Source organism: Eurytemora carolleeae, unplaced genomic scaffold (assembly GCF_000591075.1).
Source record: "Eurytemora carolleeae unplaced genomic scaffold, Eaff_2.0 scaffold676, whole genome shotgun sequence".
Classification (NCBI taxonomy): domain Eukaryota; kingdom Metazoa; phylum Arthropoda; class Copepoda; order Calanoida; family Temoridae; genus Eurytemora; species Eurytemora carolleeae.
Genome location: NW_019396918.1, coordinates 20,423 through 40,776, shown reverse-complemented (window position 1 = coordinate 40,776; position 20,354 = coordinate 20,423). Strand labels below are relative to the sequence as shown.

General features: G+C 31.5%; 3 protein-coding genes across 7 annotated transcripts; all 3 read left to right on the top strand.

Moving 5' to 3' along the window:
* LOC111710095 (G-box-binding factor) lies at window positions 1-7,010 on the top strand. Of its 5 annotated transcripts, none has more exons than XM_023484121.1 (11): window positions 1-90; window positions 1,020-1,047; window positions 2,016-2,051; window positions 2,383-3,053; window positions 3,629-3,673; window positions 4,555-4,623; window positions 4,764-4,793; window positions 5,108-5,149; window positions 5,545-5,572; window positions 5,987-6,079; window positions 6,600-7,010. In XM_023484121.1, exons 1-11 carry the CDS (start codon window positions 28-30, stop codon window positions 6,698-6,700), a joined length of 1,206 nt encoding a protein of 401 aa, XP_023339889.1. In that variant the 5' UTR covers window positions 1-27; the 3' UTR covers window positions 6,701-7,010. The 5 variants fall into 5 exon arrangements, with proteins under 5 accessions (XP_023339889.1, XP_023339887.1, XP_023339888.1 ...); XM_023484119.1 differs by having other exon boundaries at window positions 5,536-5,572; XM_023484120.1 differs by having other exon boundaries at window positions 4,764-4,799.
* A 363-nt stretch (window positions 7,011-7,373) lies between these two features.
* LOC111710112 (uncharacterized) lies at window positions 7,374-10,142 on the top strand. Its single transcript, XM_023484141.1, has 7 exons — window positions 7,374-7,474; window positions 7,543-7,597; window positions 8,436-8,471; window positions 8,522-8,606; window positions 8,673-8,892; window positions 9,373-9,421; window positions 9,774-10,142. Exons 2-7 carry the CDS (start codon window positions 7,581-7,583, stop codon window positions 10,057-10,059), a joined length of 693 nt encoding a protein of 230 aa, XP_023339909.1. The 5' UTR covers window positions 7,374-7,474; window positions 7,543-7,580; the 3' UTR covers window positions 10,060-10,142.
* Window positions 10,143-10,191: 49 nt separating this feature from the next.
* Window positions 10,192-17,787, top strand: LOC111710110 (uncharacterized). The gene is made up of 7 exons (XM_023484140.1): window positions 10,192-10,460; window positions 11,466-11,773; window positions 11,931-12,030; window positions 12,718-12,779; window positions 14,584-14,657; window positions 14,866-14,894; window positions 17,476-17,787. Exons 1-7 carry the CDS (start codon window positions 10,352-10,354, stop codon window positions 17,724-17,726), a joined length of 933 nt encoding a protein of 310 aa, XP_023339908.1. The 5' UTR covers window positions 10,192-10,351; the 3' UTR covers window positions 17,727-17,787.
* Window positions 17,788-20,354: the final 2,567 nt, after the last annotated feature.

The window sequence follows — 20,354 nt, the reverse complement described above, 5'->3', positions numbered from 1 at the left end:
TGCTTGAAATAGTAAACTCGAGACAAGATGAATACATTCATTGTTGTATTTATTCAAGTGAATCTAAACCTTGCAGTACAAAACACACAGGTTTGTGCAGGGTTTACAAGGGATTCTTACTTCTTCCTTAAAAAGGATTGTCGTTGTAATCTCTAATGAGGGGCATGTTTGATTCACAAAGGTAAACTCTAAATCTTTATCTTTATCAATAATGTAGAAGATATCATTCTGAAAGGGACTGAAAAAATTCATACCGAGAGATTCTTTAAATTCCACTCTAATATATATTCTATTCTCTATGCACACAACCCGATTAATTTCAAAGTTGTACAGATAAGTTTGCCAGCTACAGCGCAGGTTTTTTCGCAATTATTGCACAATTCTTGCGCAATTGCGCATTGAAATCCCTAATTTGTAGAGATAAATTATCCAGCTACAGAGCAGGTTTTGCGCTATTATTGCGCAATTGCGCATTGTAAACCCTAATTTGTAGAGATAAATTACCCGACTACAGAGCAGGTTTTGCGCTATTATTGCGCAATTGCGCATTGGAAACCCTAATTTGTAGTTCCTTTAATGTAAGTTAGAATCAATCAGAAGGTTTAAATTTTTTTATGTATATAATTCCAATATTAGATAGTGTTTCATTTATATAACTAGTTTGGAAACCAAGCTTTTAAAAGTGAGCCCACTCAAATTAGAATTGTCAAACCATTCCCGTGGTTTTAATGAGTTCTCTAATAGAAATTTGAGGCAAATCGGTCCAAGGTTTTCTTAATCATGAGATATTATTAAACATCCAAACAGACAGACAGAAAGAGAGTACTACTTTACTATACTATAGATATTGTTAATAGGTCTGTGAGAGAAGGGCGGGAGACGGGAGAGGGGGGGGGGCGTGGCGGGAATGACCTATGTAAAAAAAATAATTGTGTTCAAGTATTTGTACAAAATGTATTCCAATATCAAACGTTATTGGTTGAAACAAATAATATTTTATCTTTTTATATCAATTACAGAGATCTGATGGTGGAAAATCACATTTAGGAAATTAGAATTATTTTTAACGTTATATATTTTGAAATTAAATACATGAATAAAAATCTGCCTTTTTAGTATTTTTCTCTCAAACCAAGGCTCACGAGTCACGAGCAAGTAACAATAGATTTCAAGTCAATTTGATCAAAAATATTCTAGTTCCTGTAATAAAGCAAAAATCAAGGGTTGTTTAACAAGAAACAGTATTAATTCATAATTGGCATTTTAGATTTTTCCTCAATTTGTATCCTGAAGATTTTTCAGAATATTTCATGGTTCATTATAATTATTTTTACCTTTTTGTTTAATTAGAGGCGTAAACTTAAAGTACAGGTTTCAAGTTGGACATTCTTCATAGAAATCCCGAAGGTATCAAATTTAATGTATATACAGTGGGAACCTAAAGAATAAGGAATGAATGTGGTCGTTCTTCGTTCTTTGACCTATAAGAAATATCGTTAAGATATAGCTGGATGAAAAAGCAGCTGCAACAGCATTCCTTAATATAACGTGTCAGAGAAATTTGACACCTCTGCATGGAAAACAAATAGAAACATGCGTAATAATAGGTAGAAAGAAAATCAGTAATATGTGTTAAAATTAATTTTTCCCTTGTATCCATGATATTAGAATTCATAGATCTAAATGACAGAAAACAGATGTATGATCAAACAGTCAGAGAAAAAAATTCACTGCTCTTTTTAAATTTTGTTAAAAAAAATTTCATTTAAAAATAAATTGTTAAAAATCTTTTTCAAAAGCAATTGTTTTTAAAACGACCGTTTAGTTTTTTGTTTTTTGTTTGTTGTTCTAAAAACGCTGGTTTTTCAAAAAAAAATGAAAAAAAAACTGAAAACGATCCATCCCTATAGATGTGTATATTGTATAGGTTCAATCAAGGCACATTTTAAAAGTAGTTTAATTGCAAATTACAAAATTCTTTCAGATTTCTAATTCTAATTCTAAACTTGACTCAGATGTTTGGCAGAACAGGTTGAAATTCTTCCCTCAAGGAAAGTTTTTTTTAAATTTGTTTTCATGCATATTAAAATTAAGATAATTCTTAATTTTGCCTTGAGAAATACTTTTAAGATTTTCTTAACAGAATTATTTGACCAAGGCATAGTCTGGAGCCAGGGTTTAGCCATTCCTGTTTTTGATATTGAAACTGAGTCTTTGAAACCCTTAATTTATTTAATCTCTAAGGAATTCATAGTTTAAAAACATCTAAGGTCTACGATATTAAATGCAAAGATACAGGGATTAGAAAATCACAATTTGTGGCAAAAAGTTTCTATTTTCTTCTTTCCTCTAAAATAAAATAAAATTTAAAACTGTTATCAGAATACTTTTTATCGCTGGATGATTTACCGGATTCGGAAAGGCTTGAAGAGACTCTGCTTTACGCTATGCCAAAAGCTGAAAGACTTGAAGAAGAACGCCAAGATCTTCTACAAGATGATCAATTAAAAGAATATTATCGCCAAGATCTTCCACAAGATAATCAACCAAAAGAATATCATCGCCAAGATTTTCCACAAGATAATCATCTGAAGGAATATCAACACCAAGATCATCCCAAAGATAATCAACTGAAAGAATATCATCAGCAAGATCTTCCTCAAAATGATCAACCTAAAACATATCACCATCAAGATCATCCCAAATATAATCAACTAGAACATCATCGCCAAGATGATAAACTAAAAGAATATCAACGCCAAGATCTTCCAAAAAATGATCATCCAAAGGAACAAAATAGCCAAGATCATCCCAAAGATAATCAACCTACAGAATATCATCCCCAAGATCTTCTCCAAGATGTTCAACAAAAAGAACATCAAGGCCAAGATCTTTCTCAAGATGATCAACTAAAAGAATATCATCACCAAGATCTTCCTCTAGATAATAGAAATGAGGAAATTTCTCTGGATGTAGAAAAGCAAGGTGGCGGACCAGCCATTGATCCAGAATCTGACAGACAACAACAAGAACATGCAGCAGAAGCTGAGCAGGTTTATCACAATCTCAAATTTTCTAACCATTTTATCTTTGAATGCTGATGTTGTAGACCTTTGATATTTCAAATATGAATTTTGGTAGATCAAATATCAATGGGAAAAATTTCCAGTTATTTTAAACCTCTTTTAAAAGAAAACTACATTCAACGTTTACAATTTGTGTGATTGAATGGAATCAAAAATAAAATTTGATGACTTTTTCAATTTTTGCATTGATATGTATTTACTTTACAACAACTTACCAAATTAGCACTACAGTTATATCTACACATTTAGTAATGTTATCTACACATTACAAAAACAAATTATGCAATTTGATAAAAAATATAAGATTTTGAATGGCTAATAAAACGATCAACTGACCTAAGGGACTGTCCACGTAGTTTAAGAGTTGCTCACAACGCTACTTTTTAAAACTTTGAAAAGTGTTGAATTAGGACGATTTCCTTCTGTGTTTCTGGTGCATACGTTTACACGTCAGTTTAACAAAGAAACCATTAAAGGTTTAAAGGGTACTTTGAAATTTATGTTCATCTGAGGTAAAGGTTACAGTCCCTTTAATATTCTAGGGCAGAGTGAATTTACCAGAAGCTGACCGACTTCTAGAAGCTAGGGTAAATATATTCAAACCTACCACGGAAACATTTAGATCAATAAAAAGAGTTAATTATTCCCACAATTTTACAATATTTTGTTTTACCCCATTATTATGCGAAATTTTGTCTCTGGAACCTCTGGAAAGTAAATTAACTACAGTTTAAAAAACGGATCAAATATTGTGCTAGTGCCTAACAATAGTTCACACTAAACATTACTATTTAGGCACGCGTAATGTCCTGAGCTGAAAACTTTAGAATGGTGGATATCGAGATTAATGCTTGATCCTCTCTATTTCTTAATATCGAGACTAATCTAATCTTGTACTTGTATCCTGAAAAGTGTATAAAATTCAACCAATCAGAGTCGCGTTAAGAAGTCGATAAATTTGAAATTTTGCGCGTCATTTAAGATCATATACAGAAATGGGAGGAACTCTCTAACTTAGAAAAACCGGTTTTTGATTTTTATACTATATCCAAGAAAGAACGGTTTAAGAAGAAAATCAAAAGTGTTTCCATTGGATACTCAGATTAAGTAATCGGGATTAAGGATATCTCATTCTAAAGTTATCAGCTCTGTCATAAAAATATTTTAACAATTTATTAACCCCCTGACCTAATAATTTAAACAAAATAAGAAAAGAATAGATATGGATTACTTAGCTATACTTTCTTTTTCAAAATGGTTTTGGTTACTTTACCTTTCAGCATGTTGTTTTTCTACATTGAAACTCAAACATTTTCACAGTTGAAAAAAAAAATTTCGGTGAATTAGTGACACTTTCACCCTTTTGTTATTTTTTCGAATCCATATGGATCAAAAAACCATCCCTGGGTGGGGTACATCAAGCATAATTTTTGGAATGATAAGACACAATGAACATATTTATATTTAGATTGTTGATGAAGTTAATCTGGCGGGACTAAATAGCTTAAAATCATTTGGATATAATGACGACCTACAAGTAAATAGATAGATAGATAGATATATATTTGACTAAATATTTAATTAAATAAATTTAAGTTTCACAATTTTTACATTTTAATTTAGCCAGGGTTTTTTATAAAAATATTAAGTTCTTAAAATCGATTTTTTTTTGTTTAGGCAGACCGCGTAGAGGAATCAAATAATGTGGTCAAGGGATTTATCTCAAGAAGATTCATTATTTTTGAAAAATTATGATTTGTACTTCCTTTTTTGCAGTGCTTAGAATTAGCTTTCTTTTCTTCATCAACCTTTATTTTAAATATCCCAGTTGCTTGAGTTTTTCTTAAAAATTTCAAAAGCACTGGGCTGGTGAATTACAAGTGCAAATTTTTTAATATTTTAAATATTTTGTTTGCAATAAAACTAGGACGTTTTTGAGGATTGGGTTTTCCTTACAGGGCACTTTGCACATATTTCATATTTCTTAAAACTTATGTTTTGAAGAATTTCCGATAAATTAGATGAACAATTTAAACCCGGAAGATGGTGCCTCGATTCTTCAGGGATATGCCATAAATATGTTCATTACCTCCCCCCCCCCATCCAAGAGAAATTTGGATTTAAATATGGGTTTGTGGAAACATATTTTACTGTGCAACATTATATTAGAACTGATTTTAAAATGAAAATAACAGAGATTGTAAACAACGATAGAAGTTTTCCCGAAAAGGAAAATCCTTAAAGTGGAATTTTTTTACTTTTGCATAAAATTACTAGAGATTCTAAACTGAAAAACACATTGGGGTATTAAGTGTATTTTGAATGGGGAAAACAATCTCTTCCATCGGCGTTGAAGCTCACTAAACAGTGGAATTCATCCTGTACAGCAACACCTTTTATTTTTCGCGAACACTCCCTTTAACAATCTTTAATGCATGTTGATGTAAAGGTTGGGCAGGTTAATCAACAAGCTAAACAAGCTAAAGGTAATGAAACAACCCTTTTGAGTTTAAAGGTTAATCAACATCCTAAACAAGATAAAGGTAATGAAACAACCCTGTTGAATTTAAAGGTTAATCAACAAGATAAACAAGATAAAGGTAATGAAACAACCCTGTTGAGTTTAAAGGTTAATCAACAAGCTAAATAAGATAAAGGTAATGAAACAACCCTCTTGAATTTAAAGGGCTCCTCCGATTCACAACGGTACCATTTTAACAGTTATCTGACCAAAATACAAATTCTACTAAGAAAGCCCGCTCTAAAACCCTTCATTTTATTTAATCTACTTATAGAACACGCTCTTAACAACCCTGTTCAAATTACTCATAGAACTGTCGTTGAACTGCGAACAACCCTATTGCACTGACGGGAGCAAGACTGTAAAAAGTATCTTTCAGAGGATTTGGGTGTTCCTCAAGGTCAAGTTGTGGTCCCAGCTGTACCACAAGGGGGCTCCTTTTCCCTAGGAGAATTTGATGGAGAAACTTTAGGTAAATAGCTTTGTTTTTCATTTTGTTTTTAATCTTTGTGAAGAAACAATCTCAAAAACTGACGAGGGTCAACCCAGACCGAAATATATTTTTAATAAATGTGGAACTAACATTTACTTTTTTAGTCTACAGAGGTTTGGTCCATCACCATCACGGAGTTTTTAAATTTTTAGCTTTTTCCCTTTTATTCATCTCAACATAAAAAAGAGTTTGAAAGATTTATTTTTGGCTTCATTGCATAAATGTTTATTTAAAACTTTTTTTAAAGACTTTTTTAAGGAACCGACATGCATGCCATGCCATGACATGCATGCCCTGCCCCCCTTTTCAATGGAGGGTTTGTTAAATTAAAAATGTAAGGACAGTTATCAGGGCAGGTTTCAGCAATAAGATAGTTCGGAATTTCTAATCAAAAAGAAAGAGCATCGACACCGATCACTCCGTTTTTTAAATTATTGTTCTATCTTTAAGAATTGTAATTTTATGTTTTTGTTTTGTGAGGAATAATCATAACTATCAGGAAGAGGATTAAATGATAAAGCAGTTTTGGGAAAAGCTGGAGAAATAAAGGGACAGTCAGCAGAAAATACAGGTTTAAAGGGACTGTACACGGAACTTTAAGGCTGCCTCATTTATAGAGCGGAAAGTCAGATTCCCAACAGTGTACCCCTGAAAGCTGTGAGGTTGGATTTGTTTTAAACATAATCATTTTTAAATTGTGGATTTTCTGCAAAAGTGACTTAATAGAGTGCAAAAAAATACAATGAAGAAGTTGTTAGAATTAAACACTTTATAAGTTAGACAATATATGTTCCACATTATTAAACCTATAAAGGCTTCCATTGTGTACTGTTATAAATCTTGCATATCCCTCTTTAAATGTGTAGGTCCATTTAAATATACAGAGTTACCAACAATTAAGACATAAAACTATTTTNTAAAAAAACTATTTTTTTCTATTTTAAAATCTGTAAAACAAAAGTGCAAAGCAAAAATCCAAATATTTTTTTACGAAATCCACCTCTGTGTAAAAATAAAAATAAAAAAGTTTTGCAAAATATTATCTAAATAATAAAACAAGACATTCATTCGCATGTCGTATATATGTTCCCAATAGCCGGCTAAACGGCTGCACCTAATGGGCTAACATTTTTTTAGGGAACCCAGGGGTATCCCGGTGAATAACATAGGCAAAAAAAGTTCCACGGGCAACGTCGGGCACTTCAGCTAGTTTATTATACATTTTTGTATATGCGTTATTGCATTAAACAGTAATTAATATTAAACAAGAACGATACTTAGATCCTTCTTTGGTCCCTAACAGTGCTGAAGGGGAACATTTTAAGGAGGAAGATACCAGTACAGATGATTTTAATCCTGATTTCAAAACTCAAGGTTTGGTTTCATAAAAAATGGCGCGCCAAGCGCTCTAATTTAAAATTTCAAAAAATTATACGTTTCAGACAGACCATACATTGCCGGTCCTGATTATGCACAGTTCATGGACCCTACTTTCAGGTTGTATTTTAGGGACTATCGTTGAATTTTAGTTGACACTTCATTAAAAACTGGCATGTCCGATTTACAACGGTGCACTTCAAACCTTTTCTGAGCCCGCGATTTAAAAGCTTTGGCTCGGATCTTAATTCCTTAAACCCAGCTTTAAAACCCAACTCTGACGACAGCTTGTGTCACGTGAATAGGGTTGTTAATCGTTTTTGAAAATGATCGTTTTTCAAAAAAAATGAAAGCGTTAACATCCCTACACCTGAATGACAGCTGCGTGCTCTTAGACTCGACTACCTGGGTTGGTTTTATACGACTCAATGTTGAGTTTTATTCTCATAAAAAACGGAATGCGCCAATTCCAACAATCCGCCAAATACATTATTAAACCGGTTTTATGAACTCAACTCTGTAGAAAATTATAGATAGATGCAACTTAAATCCGAAAGCTCAAGCCGTAAATAAGGCCCAACGACAGCTTATACCTGAGTCGTATTTTATTGAATTTTTTAAATCGCCGGCTAGCTCTGGTCAATCTGGAAGAATATGGCCCTTTTTCTATTTTAAAAAGTGATTAATTCTCACAATTGATTCCGAAGCAAAATATCCAAGATTTTTAAAAAAAAATTTTGGAAATTTTACTTATTGAAGATCAGGGTCACTTGAAATTGTCAATGTTATCAAAATATATCAAATGTTATCAAAATATATCAAATTTTATCAGTATATATTAAATGTTATCAAAATATATCATATTTTATCAAAATATATTAAATTTTATCAAAATAGATGAAAATTTACCTAAAAACTATTTTTAGCTATTCAAATTTGTATTGCTATTTTTCTGTAGAACATTGCAGACTCAGTTGGTTCTTGAACAACTTAGGTAGTATTTTTTTATTTATTTACCATCACTGTTCTTGATTCTGTTCACAGAGGAAAAGGTCCAAATGAAAAAGTCGACATTCAGCAGTTAGTGAGGGCTTCCAAGTTTGATTTCAACCCTAAAGTTTTGGCGAAGGTACACTATCAGAAACGATCAAATAGTTTTTCTCTTTTTTAATATAATTATACAATTATTGAATAGTTGGCCAAATCTCTTGAACCAGCAGAAGAAAATACAGTAAATGAAGTAGACGAAGGTCTAATGATCACTGTATCTGGCGTCGACGCTGGATATAAAATCAACGAAAGCTTGTCAAGTCTAAATAATGAATTAATTGATCAAAACAGTCCAGCACCATTTCAAGCCACAGACAATTTAATATCAGTCAGTGCAGCATTGGAACTCAGCACATCTTTACCAGGTTCATTATTCTATTAATTGCATCATCAGGTCCTTTTCATTAATTGTATCATCAGGTTCTTTTTATTGATTGTATCATTAGTTCCTTTTTATTAATTGTATCAACAGGTCCTTTTTATTAATTGTATCATCAGGTCCTTTTCATTAACTGTATCATTAGTTATTTTTTCTTAATTGTATCATCAGGTGCTTTTTTATTAATTGTATCATCAGGTCCTTTTCATTAACTGTATCATTAGTTATTTTTTATTAATTGTATCATCAGGTGCTTTTTATTAATTGTATCATTTAAAGTTCCTTTTTCTTAATTGTATCATCAGGTGCTTTTTATTAATTGTATCATTAGGTCCTTTTTATTAATTGTATCATCAGGTCCTTTTTATTAATTGTATCATCAGGTCCTTTATATCATGTTTCATCAGGCTTAAGTCATTTGGCATAATTTTAGAAACATGCATTAACATTGTTTGTATTTTTTCAGGTTCTCAAATAGAAGATGCCCATATTCCATTTTTGCCAAAGACCTTCAGGTATCATTGGTTTTTTTAGGTTATTATTCAGTAACAAAGAGCTAAGAATTCTCAAAGTAAAATACAGAATTTTAAAACAAACAGCAAATTTGATTTCATGTTGTTTCTGCTGAGAATAAGTAGATAGTATAATTTAAGTTCTTATCCAAGATTGAGCCATGCTTAAAGGAACTGTAAGTTTAATTTCGAGTGAGTCTCCATGGAAAGACGGCAATGCCCGATTCACAATATCTTCCACATTATTGATCGGAGAAAAGTTTCAAGGGGTAAATTGGGCATCATTGCATAAAGGATCACTTGAAAAAACGCTAACAGTTTTTTTTTTTAAACTTTGAGGTTGGTTTTTTTTCAGGGCAAGTGTCGAATCTATTGAAAATGCCAGTATATTATCTGGATCTGCTATTGAAGATTACCCTCGTTTAAGTCCAAGTCTACTAAAGCAGATCATAACGAACATGAAACAATCGGACAGCACCTGGAAAATCAATAATCAACCCAATGTAGAATCATCACTCCCATCGAAATCTTCAAATTATTACAAACTGAATACAGATCAACTCGAGAAGGAAAGTTTCAAATGTCCGAATTTAATGAATTTGAGCCGCGTCTCAAATCCCCCCAAAACCGGTTTTAACTAAGCGACGGTTTAAAAATTGAATGCAATTTTAAGTGGGACCAACCATATTCATGAGCCTCGTCTTAAATTTAAGCCGCGGATAAAATTCTTTAAATTCGGCCTCAGAACAGAAAAATGTTCAAATGTCCGAATTTAATGAATTTGAGCCGCGTCTCAAATCCCCCAAAGCCGGTTTTAATTAAGGGCCGGTTTAAAAATTGAATCCAATTTTAAGTGGGACCAACCATATTTGAGCCTCGTCTTAAATTTAAGCCGCGGATAAAATTCTTTAAATTCGGCCTCAGAACAGAAAAATGTCTGATCATGTACAGACGAAAGTTGAACAAACGACTAAAAATGATCCAAATGAGTCTAAAGAGGGCAACGATTTTAATCAAAAATTAATTGCTACTACCACACCAGGGACTAGATTTAAGAAGTAGATGAACCACAAACTGCCGGTTCAGCCATTCTCTTCAACGCCGTTGTAACGAAAAAAGTATCCTTGCGGTACTTTTTAATTACTTTGACACTTTTACCATAATACAAAATGATAAAAACAATTGTTCAACACCTGCCGCTAAGCAAATATATTGTTGATTAAGTTTTTAAATGGTTGATTGATTGATTGATTATCGTTTATTTCTTTATGCCTTGTTACCGGCATCTTAAATATTTTAAATGGTGCAATACTATAAATAATGTAAAAAAAACAATATTCCGTCTCGAATATCGTCTTCCTCTCATTTATTCCTTGAAAATAAAATATAATGTATTTATTAATTGTAAAACAATCTGTTAGAATATTAGAATATTTAAAATAATTGATGTCGAACACCAAAATACAAAAGCCTGAGCTGAAAACTTTAGAACGATGGATATCGAGATCAATGCTAGATCCTCTCTTTTTGCTAATCTCAAGACTAATTTTGTCTTTAGATTAGTTTCTAGGGATTAAAGATGCGCTCTTAAACTTTTGAAAACCGGTTTTTAATTTTCCCTCATTTGGGGTGTTATATTAATTGGACTAATGATCAATTGAACAACATAAGTTTTGGATTAATGTTTAGCAAGACTAACGTTCAGAAGGACTATAGCCCTCAAATGTGATAAAATATGTTTTTTAACAACTTTATATTAACATGATTAAATTTATAGTTGTTTGATTTGAATATTCTAAAAGCCGGCTTGTGAACAGCTAACTTTAGTTCAATCAGATATTAGTTCAATCGATATAGCATCGTATCGTATCTGTGATCAAACGTATATTTATGTGAAATGCGATATGCAACAAGGTCGGATTAAAATGAAAATTTAAATTTTCCATGCAGTGGGTATTCAGATTAAGCGATCAGGATTTTCAGTTCTGATGTGACAAGCAAAGGTTTAATTTTATCTACTCATTATGTTCATTAAATCTGGTCTTAGAAACTTATGAAAGTAAAAAAAATGTTGAATTTGATAATATTCCAAACAATCCTCATGAGAAGTATCCAAAATCAAAACCAGCAAATGTGGATTTTAAGGACAATATCAAGCAAAGTGTAGCGAAAAGATTGCGAAGAAAAAAGAAGGATAAAAATCATGAAAGTGAAACACCTCGTTTAACCAATTTAGAATCCAACATTGACCTTGCTGAAACGTCTCTGCAATTAACCACGACCAAATCAATCATTGATGAAACCTCCAGCAAAAGAGAATCTAAAACTCATGAAGAGAGGATTCAAGATTACCAGGAACCAAATTTAATAAGTTTTGAGAAATAGTTAAACTACGTAAACTAAATATGTTTAACCACTTCTCTTTACTTTGAACCAGTGCACCAGAGAAGTGTTTCAACTTTGTATTCATGGTTCTACTTCTTCTATAACTATGTATTAAACTTGGTCTCAGGATGATGCAATCTACAATCTAGTTTCTCAAAATATAACTGCAGAAGGAGGTCTCCAACAAGATGATTTATTACCTGGAAATAGTTCAAGGGTTAAAGAAGGTTCTGAAAAAATGATAAACCTATTTTTCTTCAGGGACTGTAGGTGTAATTTCAAGTAATTGGCTTGACCAATTCATTAATTATATTCATTATATAAAATTCCTTACGGTTCTCATTAAACCTTTGTCTGCTCAAGGATGACGTAGATATTCCTTTAATAATTGCTGAAAATTTAGCAACGGGAAACTTTAGGCTACAGTCTACACTTACAGTGTACAGTGTACACTCCATGCCCGTGTACCCTCATGTTTGCCAGTGTACATTCCATGCCAGTGTACCCTCATGTTTGCCAGTATACCCTCATGTTTAGTGTACCCTTATGTTTGCCAGTGTACACTCCATGCCAGTGTACACTCCATGCCAGTGTACCCTCATGTTTGCCAGTACTCAATTTTCAGCTGTAATAATTATGATATCTAAGGCACCCTCGAACAGATAAAGGTTTAATGAGAACCGTAAGGAATTTTATATACCACTTAAACAAATAAAGTGTTACCTAATGGATAGAAGTAATATTATTAGCAATCAAAAGTGCTTATTTTTCGCCGTAAGCCTATACCCCCTTTTATTTTTCGCGAACACTCCCTTTAAAAAAATATAAGGTGTTACTTGAAATTACGCATACAGTTCCTTGAATCTTTACTTCTATTAAAATTATGTTATTTTTGCTAACATCATATTTTGTAGAAAGTTATTTAGCAGCTGAAATGAAGGTTCTAAAGCAAGGAATGAACTTTATCATGAAACAGGTTTTTTTCTTAATATTCTTTTCAAAATATTTACTTCCGTTTAGAGAAATGAATCATCCTGCAAGGATGTTAAACTGCCTTTTTAACTTCCTTATGAGGAAGTTCGGTTTTGGCCGGTTGATATGCACTGCAAGGATTTTGTTATTTTGAATTGCATTTCTTAAAATATGGCCTGAGCTGCGTACTTTTGAATGGTGGATATCGGGACTAATGCTTGATCACTCTTTTTCTTAATCTCGAGATTAAATAATGCTTGTTCTCCTCTTGTTTTTAATCTCAAGAATAATAAACTGATCGGGATCAAGGATATCCCATTCTAAAGTTCCCAGCTCTGATCTGGGAACTTCAGTATGGATAATCTTTAATCCCGACTGCTTAATCATATTCATTGATTGTTTTCTCCAATGGGATTGCAGCAAAATATTTCGTAAATTGTATTGACCAATGACAGCCTTGAAAAATAAATTCTATCCAATGAGAGACCTCCGCAATTTCTAACAAATAAAGAATTTGTTGTCGGCCATTTTGTAAATTAATTTCGGTGAAGATAAATATTTAATAATACGTTTGAAATTCTTTTTGAACTAATTTTAACTAATGTATTAAATAATAAAAGGATGAGAAATTAAGTGAAGGTCCTTCCAGTCAAGAAAACGAAAAAATCTGGTGCTGGCATTTAATTTTTTTTTTTAATTTCATAGAATCAAATTTGTTGATCTAGATATTTTTTAAAATTATGTTATTTTTGCTAACATCATATTTTCTAGAAAGTTATTTAGCAGCTGAAATGAAGGTTCTAAAGCAAGGAATGAACTTTATCATGAAACAGGTTTTTTACTTAATATTCTTTTCAAAATATTTACTTCTTTTTAGAGAAATGAATCATCCTGCAAGGATGTTAAACTGCCTTTTTAACTTCCTTATGAGGAAGTTCGGTTTTGGCCGGTTGAAATGCACTGCAAGGATTTTGTTATTTTGAATTGCATTTCTTAAAATATGGCCTGAGCTGCGTACTTTTGAATGGTGGATATCGGGACTAATGCTTGATCACTCTTTTTCTTAATCTCGAGATTAAATTAAGCTTGTTCTTCTCTTGTTTTTAATCTCAAGAATAATAAACTGATCGGGATTAAGGAAATCCCATTCTGAAGTTCCCAGCTCTGAGCTGGAAACTTCAGAATGGATAATCTTTAATCCCGACTGCTTAATCATTTTCATTGATTGTTTTCTCCAACGGGATTGCAGCAAAATATTTCTTAAATTGTATTGATAATGACAGCCTTGAAAAATAAATTCTATTCAATGAGAGATCTCCGCAATTTATAACTATTAAAGAATTTATTGTCGGCCATTTTGTAAGTTAATCCGTGAAGAAAAATATGTAATAATACGTTTGAGATTCTTTTTGAACTAACTTTAACTAATGTATTAAATAATAAATGGGTGAGAAATTAAGTGAAGGTCCTTCCAGACAAGAAAACGAAAAAATCTGGTGCTGGCATTTAATGTTTTATAAAATTTCATAGAATCAAATTTGTTGATCTAGATATTTGATCTCAAGACTAACATAATCTCGAGATTATGTTAGTCTTGAGATTAGCAAAAAGAGAGGATTAAGCATTAATCCTTATATTTACCATTCTAAAGTTCCCAGCTCGGAAAAATTATTAACAAAATAACAAAATCTCTTAAAATTTCTTAATTAAAAGGTTTAAAAAAGATTATATGAATGTACCGAAATGACAATATACAGTACATTGTTCACTGATTTAAGTAATTGTATTATTTCTCGTATTTTTTACAGGTTGCATCATTGGGTACAATGATTTATACAAATATTCACGAGATTAATCAAATGTTGAAGAATAATATTGAAAGGTGAAATAATGATTTTTTTGAAATTCGTCAAAATTCAAATAATTAGATCTTCAAGGCCCTTCATTCAATAACCATCCCTGAGGTCATATTAGGTCCTATAGAAAAATTTGAACCTGATTGGTTCGGCCGTTTTGACGTTTATTGGATACAAGCAAACAGACAGACAGACAACCAGACAAGCAAAGTATATATATAGATTTTAATTTAGTGCTCTTCAATCGGGAGAAAGAAGAAAAGGTAAAAAATGCTGATTACAGGGTGTCCGCGCCAAACATAAAAGGGAATTTAGCATTTGCCACAAATTAAAATGGTATAATCCCTATATCTTTGCAACCTGGTGGTGTAAACCTTTTATATTTCAAAATTATGTTTGATCCAACAAAATTTCATCGTATGAATGCTAAGGTATGCGAGTTTGATTTGAAAAGATATAAGGATTAGAAAATCAGATTTTGGGGCACAGACACATTTTCTTAGAGGAAAATTTAAAAATATCTATTCAATATATTTTATCTATGATCTCAGTAAGAACAAAAAAATTCTTGTCGTTTTTTTCTTCTATTTTTAAAATGTTACTTATTACTTTCCTGATTAGTGGGACCCCTTGCATTTTTGTTTTGTCTATTTATATTTTGTGTTTTAAAAATTGTAATAAACGTATATTGGGAGATTTTGAAAAATAGCCTTTTTTAGAAAATAGACCAAGAACTCAGAATATTTCATTTTTTAAAAATGTTTAATAAGCTAATTGTCTTTTGAACTTTTTTAATTATTTTGGATTTGAATATTGAACATTGCTCTACACAAGTAACATGTTACATGGTTACCCACAATTCACACAAGTAACATGTTACAAGGTTAACCCACAAATCACACAAGTAACATGTTACAAGGTTACCCAAAATTCACACAAGTAGCATGTTACAAGGATACCCACAATTCACACAAGTAACATGTTACAAGGTTACCCACAATTCACACAAGTAACATGTTACATGGTTACCCACAATTCACACAAGTAGCATGTTACAAGGTTACCCACAATTGACACAAGTAGCATGTTTCAAGGTTACCCACAATTCACACAAGAAACATGTTACAAGGTTACCCACAATTCACACAAGTAACATGTTACATGGTTACCCACAATTCACAAAAGTAACATGTTACAAGGATACCCACAATTCACACAAGTAACATGTTACAAGGTTACCCACAATTCACACAAGTAACATGTTACAAGGTTACCCATAATTCACACAAGTAACATGTTACAAGGTTACCCACAATTCCCAAAGGATGTAGGTTTAATTTAAAGTCAGTCTTTATTCTTAAATTTATGTTGCCATGCAAGTTGCAACTGTAAATTTGTTTTTTCTTTGCAACTTGCATGGAGACATAAACTTAAGAATAAAGACTGAGTAAATTCCGTACAGTCGTCTCTGATGTCTTATCCTTTATTTGTACGTACCGGGTTGACTTTTTTTATTCAATCAATATTTTAACTAATAACAAGTTAAATCTATCAAGTTTGTTATTATATTGTTTTAATAATTAAATATACAGGGCTACCCATGAAGAATGAGATTTCAGAGACTACTCTACGGAATTTATTCAGTCGTTTTTCTTTCTTGGTTCCATGTAATATTAAACTTGTTCTTGGTTCCATGTAATATTAAACTTGTTCTTGGTTCCATGTAATATTAAACTTGTTCTTGGTTCCATGTAATAATAAACTTGTTCTTGGTTCCATGTAATATTAAACTTGTTCTTGGTTCCATGTAATATTAAACTTGTTCTTGGTTCCATAAACTTGTTCTTGGTTCCATGTAATATTAAACTTGTTCTTTGTTCCATGTAATATTAAACTTGTTTCGTCTTTAGCCAAATTATCATTATGGCATTAAGATACTATTGTTTAGGAAGCTGAAACTCAAATTCAACCCTATGATTGTTTAATTTTAAGTGTTTTATATCGTCTTTAAAGGGAGTGTTCGCGAAAAATGGAAGGGTGTATAGGCTTAATGCGATAAAAATCCGCTTTTGATCGCTACTAATTTTACTTCTATCTGTTCTATTGTTGCGTCTATAAGGAGAAAATTGTTAAAGACGTCTCATAACGAATAAATTAGCGCCCATACAAATTCAGAAAATTCCAACATACAACTTAGACCGTAAAAAAAAACAATTTAATTCCAAACAAATCATTCAGATATTACAACCTATATCATCGATTATCGATAGTCATTTGTATATAGTTTATATTTTATAATACTTAATTTTTTAGCAAACGTTTTAACGGATTTCGAAAAATATATGTGGTGCGCGGCATTATTAGCGATCAAAGGCGCTTTTTATCGCGTTAAGCTTATACCCCCTTTCTTTTTTCGCGAACACTCCCTTTAAAATCTAATCCTTTTTAAGTAGAGCTGTATCTCAAGTTTATCTATATTCATATACATATATGTATATATGTATATATACATATAACTATATAAATGTATATATATAAACTTTAACCTTGAGAGCGTGGTTTAACAATTGTGTGGTCAACATTCAAGTCTAATTCATTATTGAAAAAAAAGTCAGTATATAGACATTATTTTAATTGGATAAGATATTCTGAATATTAAAACTAGACTCATCGGCTTAAATTTTTTCAATCTTTTTACGGAACATGCATTGTGCGTCCTCTGTATCGAATAAAAGGTGGATTGTGGGCACATAAGTTACAAATGTTAAATTGTAAATGTACTCTTAGTGAAGATTAAACTGGGTTAATTGCATGTAATTAGTTTGCTTTAATCACTATTTTTAGATCTTTATGTTATTGAAGCCCAAAACAACCATTCCGGATTTGAAGCTAAATTTCATGAGTACAGAAATAATCAAACAGGTTCCGAAGAAAATGACGAACCGAGAACACCTTCGATTAAAGCTGCAACAAGTGTAGATATTATACAGAAAGATGGTGTTGTTACTCATCTAAGAAAAGGGGAAATAAAAACGGACAAACTTGAAAATATTACTATTGTCACCAAAGATAAATTAAATAAATTAGTTAATTAATTAATTAATTGATCTATATTAGCTGTGTGTAGATTAGAATAAAGAAATACAAATAAACCAGCATAGCATCTTTCATTAAACCTACTGTTCATATCTTAACCCTATAATTATAAAAGCTGGAGTCTAAATCTTTGTTTAGCCCGCTACCCCCACCATATGAATTAAAAACTGTGTTTACACAAAATTCTTAAAATCACTATTTTTTAAAATTTAAAAAACTAGCCTTAGAGGGCGCTTCGCGCCCATCTTCTAAATTAATTGTGAACATGTTCTCTTTGTGTACATCGTACAACAAAACAAAAATAATCCCTAGATGTCCCACAAATAAATTGGGCCCGATCGGTTCAGCCGTTTTGACGTTTATTGGATACAAACAAACAAACACCCAAACAAACAAACATACAAACCCCCAGACAAGCCAAATTTATATATAGAAGATGTCAATGATAGTCCTAGGGCAAGAACAAATATATAGGGTTAAAGAGTAGGATCCAAGAAACAGTGAAATAGGAAGACGATATGTTTTTAATTTTTATGTTATTAGGGTCCATACATAATCATCTACATACCTAACTGTGCAAAAATTATTTACACATTTTTACTCAGAAAAATGAATATTTTCAAATGTGGTTTCTCTGTCAAATTTTCAAATGTGGTTTCTCTGTCAAATTTTCAAATGTGGTTTCTCTGTCAAATTTTCAAATGCGACTTCTCTGTAAAATTGGATATTTTCAAATGTGGTTTCTCTGTCAAATTGGATATTTTCAAATATTGGTTTCTCTGTCAAATTGGATATTTTCAAATATTGGTTTCTCTGTCAAATGGCTTGTAAATCTTTAGACAATTAATGTGACCCTCCATACAAATATGTCAATGTCCGATTCACAACAGTACCCTTGAAACCTTTATCTGATCTTCAATGGGGAAGATATTGTCGTTTTTCTGGGTTGACAAATGTTTGATTCTGATAATCCCTATATTGTTAATGCAGTACAAGTTCGCAAATCACTTCTTTAGAGAAACCACAATTGAAAAGTATCAGTTTTGAAAACTATACACATTGAATATCTAATTCATACATGATCACACAAGCGTTTAAGAGTACCTATGCGAATTTGACATCGCAATCTTTGCATGGAGGGTCAATTAAAATTAAATTCACATTAAGATCAATTTCTTCTCTTCAACCTGACGCACGGCGCTCCGCAACTTGGCGCGCAAACCGGAGGTAACATCAACGTCGGTGTGTACTATTAACGCAGCTGGTGCGTCTTGTCCAAGACCTCGCCATTGAAAACAGAGAAAATAGATTCAGTTGCGTAATACAAGCTACAGGCGTCAATACTATATATACAACACGTGTTGTTGGATGTGAACAATATTAGTGAGTCTTTACGTGAAACTTTAAGAAAAAATTCCGAAAATATAATTTTTTAAATAAATAAAATCCTGTTTAAAATGTCAAAAATATTTGTAAAAGAAGCTGATTATTTGACTCGAACTCTAATTTTGTATTCCTAATATCTTTGAACCCTAATGTCGTGGATTTTCCATATATCATACTAGGTTAGAATCAAATAGCTAGTCAAAACTTGAAATGTATCATTAGGATGTATATGTATGTAGATGAAGATGTAGATGCAGATGATTAGGATCTATATGTATGTAGATGAAGAAGTAGATGAAGATCATTAGGATGTATATATATGTAGATGTAAATGAAGATAAAGATATATATAAAATCAATCAAGTGTATATGTTCAAATCAATCTCCAGGAGACGTTTTTTTTTTAAAGTTTTTAGATCTAATTTTTAAAAACTGTGGATCCATTATTTCCCATAACAGGAAGACAATTGCTGATAAATGCAATATTTATAAATTGTTTAATACGATAAAATTGAATGATAGATATAAATTATCAAAATTATAAAAAAAAACTAAGTTTAAATGCATCTTTATATTTTAAAACCAAAAGTGTCAATTTTGACGTGACAGTTCATATATGAAGTATCTTTATAATTGGTTTATGACAACATATTTTTAATAACATAATTGAATTATTAATATATTGGTTGATAATTACAACGTTTTTTTCCACATATATATTTTTTGGTACGGTCAATTGATCCTAGTGCCTTAGAACTGAACTGTTCTGTTCTTATATAAGAATTTTAACCACCGTATTTCGTGTAGTATATCGGGTACTGCATGATAACTAATTCATCACACAAGGAAGTTATACTGCCTCTTGAAATACAAGGAAGGCTGCTTTTGGATGACGGAAATACAGTGTTTATATTATCTTTGTAACCTGATGTTGTATACCTTTCATATTTTAAATTATGATCTATGTTCAAACTATTGGTTTTCACCATGATGTTAATGATTAGATTAGAAAATTATATTTTGATGCGAGTAAATAATTTCTTTAACTTTAATGGAAAAATATCTTTGAGTTTTGTTTTCAGAAGAAGAAATGCGCCTCGTTTTAATTTAGGGATACATTGCTTTTTGAGACACTAATGTATATAAAAATAATCAATTTATAATTTTAAATATCTGAATGACCTAAACAAAGCCTGATATTGGTCTGACAGTTACAAAAATATTGTTGCTTTGGTTAAAGT

Bases quoted from the DNA above. Each gene is read 5' to 3' on its own strand.
- LOC111710095 (XM_023484118.1), top strand. From the start codon at position 28: ATGAATACATTCATTGTTGTATTTATTCAAGTGAATCTAAACCTTGCA. The intron at 91-1,019 runs GTTTGTGCAGGG...TATCAATTACAG, and splicing joins TTGCAGTACAAAACACACAG to AGATCTGATGGTGGAAAATC. The intron at 2,052-2,382 runs GAAAGTTTTTTT...AACTGTTATCAG, and splicing joins GTTGAAATTCTTCCCTCAAG to AATACTTTTTATCGCTGGAT.
- LOC111710112 (XM_023484141.1), top strand. The intron at 8,607-8,672 runs GTACACTATCAG...ATTATTGAATAG, and splicing joins ACCCTAAAGTTTTGGCGAAG to TTGGCCAAATCTCTTGAACC. The intron at 8,893-9,372 runs GTTCATTATTCT...GTATTTTTTCAG, and splicing joins ACTCAGCACATCTTTACCAG to GTTCTCAAATAGAAGATGCC.
- LOC111710110 (XM_023484140.1), top strand. From the start codon at position 10,352: ATGTCTGATCATGTACAGACGAAAGTTGAACAAACGACTAAAAATGAT. The intron at 12,031-12,717 runs GTTCTGAAAAAA...CATATTTTGTAG, and splicing joins TAGTTCAAGGGTTAAAGAAG to AAAGTTATTTAGCAGCTGAA. The intron at 12,780-14,583 runs GTTTTTTTCTTA...TATTTTTTACAG, and splicing joins TGAACTTTATCATGAAACAG to GTTGCATCATTGGGTACAAT.